Below are 2,699 nucleotides of genomic sequence, written 5' to 3'. Positions count from 1 at the left end.
AGATTCGGGCTAAGTTAAAACGGAAGCCATAACTTGTACTTGGGATAATGAATTGATATGATAAAAATATACATAGCTAACATTATCTTTCGATCCTCCTTAAGACAGCCATTACCAGAGTATTGGAATGCCTCGACCGCGCCTTTGTTTACTTTTCCTTGTTTCGTGAAATCAAAACAAACATTTTTACGCGTTGACTTAATTGGTCCGAAAACAAATAATTTTTAAATTTTTAAAGAAAATCAAGTGGAGTGGTGTTGAAAACTAAACTGAAAAATCTTTTTCTGTATAGCTCTGAGCATTTTAACTCACTCCGTGTTTTTTCAACCCTAGAGTGAGTTGAAACTAGTGAAAATCGACAATTTTTTTTAACATTGCTGAGTTATGTAGACATGAAAGCGTTTAAAACAGTATTCTTGGTGTTATTGTTTCGTAGAATAATTCCTAGTATGTACGGCCCATCTCACATGTACCAAAACCCCTTTTTCCAATTGTTTATATGTAATTCCTTAAATTTAGTGTTCCATAAATCAGTTATAGATAGTTAGCTAAGAAAAACCGCACATTAAACTCGTGATATTTCGCGTCTCAACTTACCGCCCATGGGTTGAAACAATACATAAGAGATCTAACATTTAAAAAATTCATATTATTCGGAAAGTCCAGTGTGAATCTCTATTTTTTATCGAAAGTCATCTGTCATACTTTGTATATGCTGCAAACAGATTTCAATTTAGTAATTTAGTGATTTTTTAAGATAACTTTCAAGTTGAACTTACAAAAAATCGTTCCAACTTTCCCCGGTGTACATTATATATTTTTAGATGACACAGAACCCCAATTATCTAGATAGGAACTCATCCCCGTGCGAAAGTTCACAGCGATCAATTATTCATTGAGAACATATCGCTCTTAATTTTCAATTTTTGTCACAATGTGGTTGTAATGTCTTGGGACAAAGGTAATGAAGATAATAGAGTTTCAAGCGGCATAGTATGCGCTGCCATAATTATTTCTCAAATAGTGTCATCAGTTGTTATGGTTATCTTTGATTGCCCACCGCATCCATGTGAAAATGCTATTTTCAGGAAGTAATTTATCAATTAAAAACGTACATTTTTTTAGAGTTCCCGCTGAATATGTAAGTAAATATTTGTGAAATCACGTCGAAAAAGACGAATAAAAGTGATATTTCAATTCGCTATTTTCACTCCCCCACGTTCATAGAAACAAACGAAGAGTTCATTCCGATTTTCAGTCGGAATTGCTTGCCAATACAGATATACTTCGCCAACTGCTCCACCTCGATATGTATCTCATTGGTGTGGTTGATAAGCCATTGTTTTCGTAAACATCGATATGAGATGAAACATATAAGGCATGTAATGTAGGTCTCAAATGTTCATTGTCAAGAGGCAATCCCCTTGAATACTCGCCGGGAGTGACGTGAGATAACACATTTTCTCATTTTATTTTAGAAGCCATTTTACTGTTCAGCTTGTATTCAATACCCGAGCCGATAGAAGAGTACAACACGACTTCAAATTTCATGGTTGGCAAACTATAGTCACGCCGTTTTCCTTCGGGAATACTGTAAACCGTGTAATACGCCGTGAATAAAAATAGAGAGAAATATTGTTAATTTACTTCGTTTGGAGCATTATTTTTCGCAGTTATTGTTTTGATACTTTAAAGGGTAAATTCAAAAAACTGCAAACACCATTTCGTTCAAATGGGTTTGAGTAAATTTGAAACGGCAGAGCTGTTTTTCGTCGAGAAATATGTGTGTGTTTATTTGTTATTACCACATGAACATACTTTAAACTTGGCCTTATTTATTAATCATCTTGTCATATGTACAAAAAAAAAGAAACCATCTGCACAGCTCAGAGTTTACAGAGTTCCTGGGGCGGAGGCCAAATTCAGAGACTGCTGGGAAATAGCGTGTCCTGGGAGAGGAGCATCATGGACAGCTCCACGAGTGGCAGCCACATAACGTCCTTCCTTCTGGGCAATCACGGCAATAGCTGGCTGTTGAACGATCGTGGTTGGGATAATCGAAGCATGGACAGCGTGGCTGATAGCTGGAGCCGAGATCAATGGAGCGGCGTGAAGCAGGGGGGCTCCCAAGTTCTGTTGAATGACGGTGGTTTGTGGAGCGGCCAGAGCTAGAGGAGCAGTCCAGGACAGCGGGAGAAGGGATCCTTCAGCAACGGCGAGGACGACGGCCATCATGACTACAGCTGCGATGCACTGTAAATAGAAGGAAAACTTTCACCTAGGAAACCCACAACAAACATTTCAATACATACCTTCATGATTGTTGATTTAAGGATTGTCGCTGCAAGACAAAATCGATGTTACAGTTCTTGAAGAATTTTGTGTTATGGCTTGAGAACATTCTTATGCTTGCTTTTATACCCAAATCGTACCTCATTTCGAAACGCTCCGAAAAAACAAAAAATCACTCGTATGTATCCGTTCAGTAGTTCATCTACTGATTAACTTAGCGTTATAGGCATTTCGTTTCAAGGCGGAAGATAGTTTAAAAACATGTACCGTTCTGAATAATATTTCGGACAACATCATATTACGGACAACATCATATTTCGGACACTTTGTTCTAATATCTTGAAATGCTTAATGCACTGATGATATAACTATCAAATTAATATCACAATTGCTTCCTTAGAGTAATC

General features: G+C 37.3%; 1 protein-coding gene across 1 annotated transcript; it reads right to left on the bottom strand.

Moving 5' to 3' along the window:
* Positions 1-1,836: 1,836 nt before the first annotated feature.
* LOC129780053 (adult cuticle protein 1-like) lies at positions 1,837-2,375 on the bottom strand. The gene is made up of 2 exons (XM_055787931.1): positions 2,313-2,375; positions 1,837-2,253 (listed from the first exon to the last, which is right to left on the bottom strand). Exons 1-2 carry the CDS (start codon positions 2,316-2,318, stop codon positions 1,894-1,896), a joined length of 366 nt encoding a protein of 121 aa, XP_055643906.1. The 5' UTR covers positions 2,319-2,375; the 3' UTR covers positions 1,837-1,893.
* Between the last annotated feature and the right edge of the window lie 324 nt (positions 2,376-2,699).

The sequence above is a fragment of the Toxorhynchites rutilus genome, chromosome 3 (assembly GCF_029784135.1).
Source record: "Toxorhynchites rutilus septentrionalis strain SRP chromosome 3, ASM2978413v1, whole genome shotgun sequence".
NCBI lineage: Eukaryota > Metazoa > Arthropoda > Insecta > Diptera > Culicidae > Toxorhynchites > Toxorhynchites rutilus.
The sequence above is the reverse complement of the archived record's forward strand: the minus strand, read 5'-3'. Positions and strand labels throughout refer to the sequence as shown.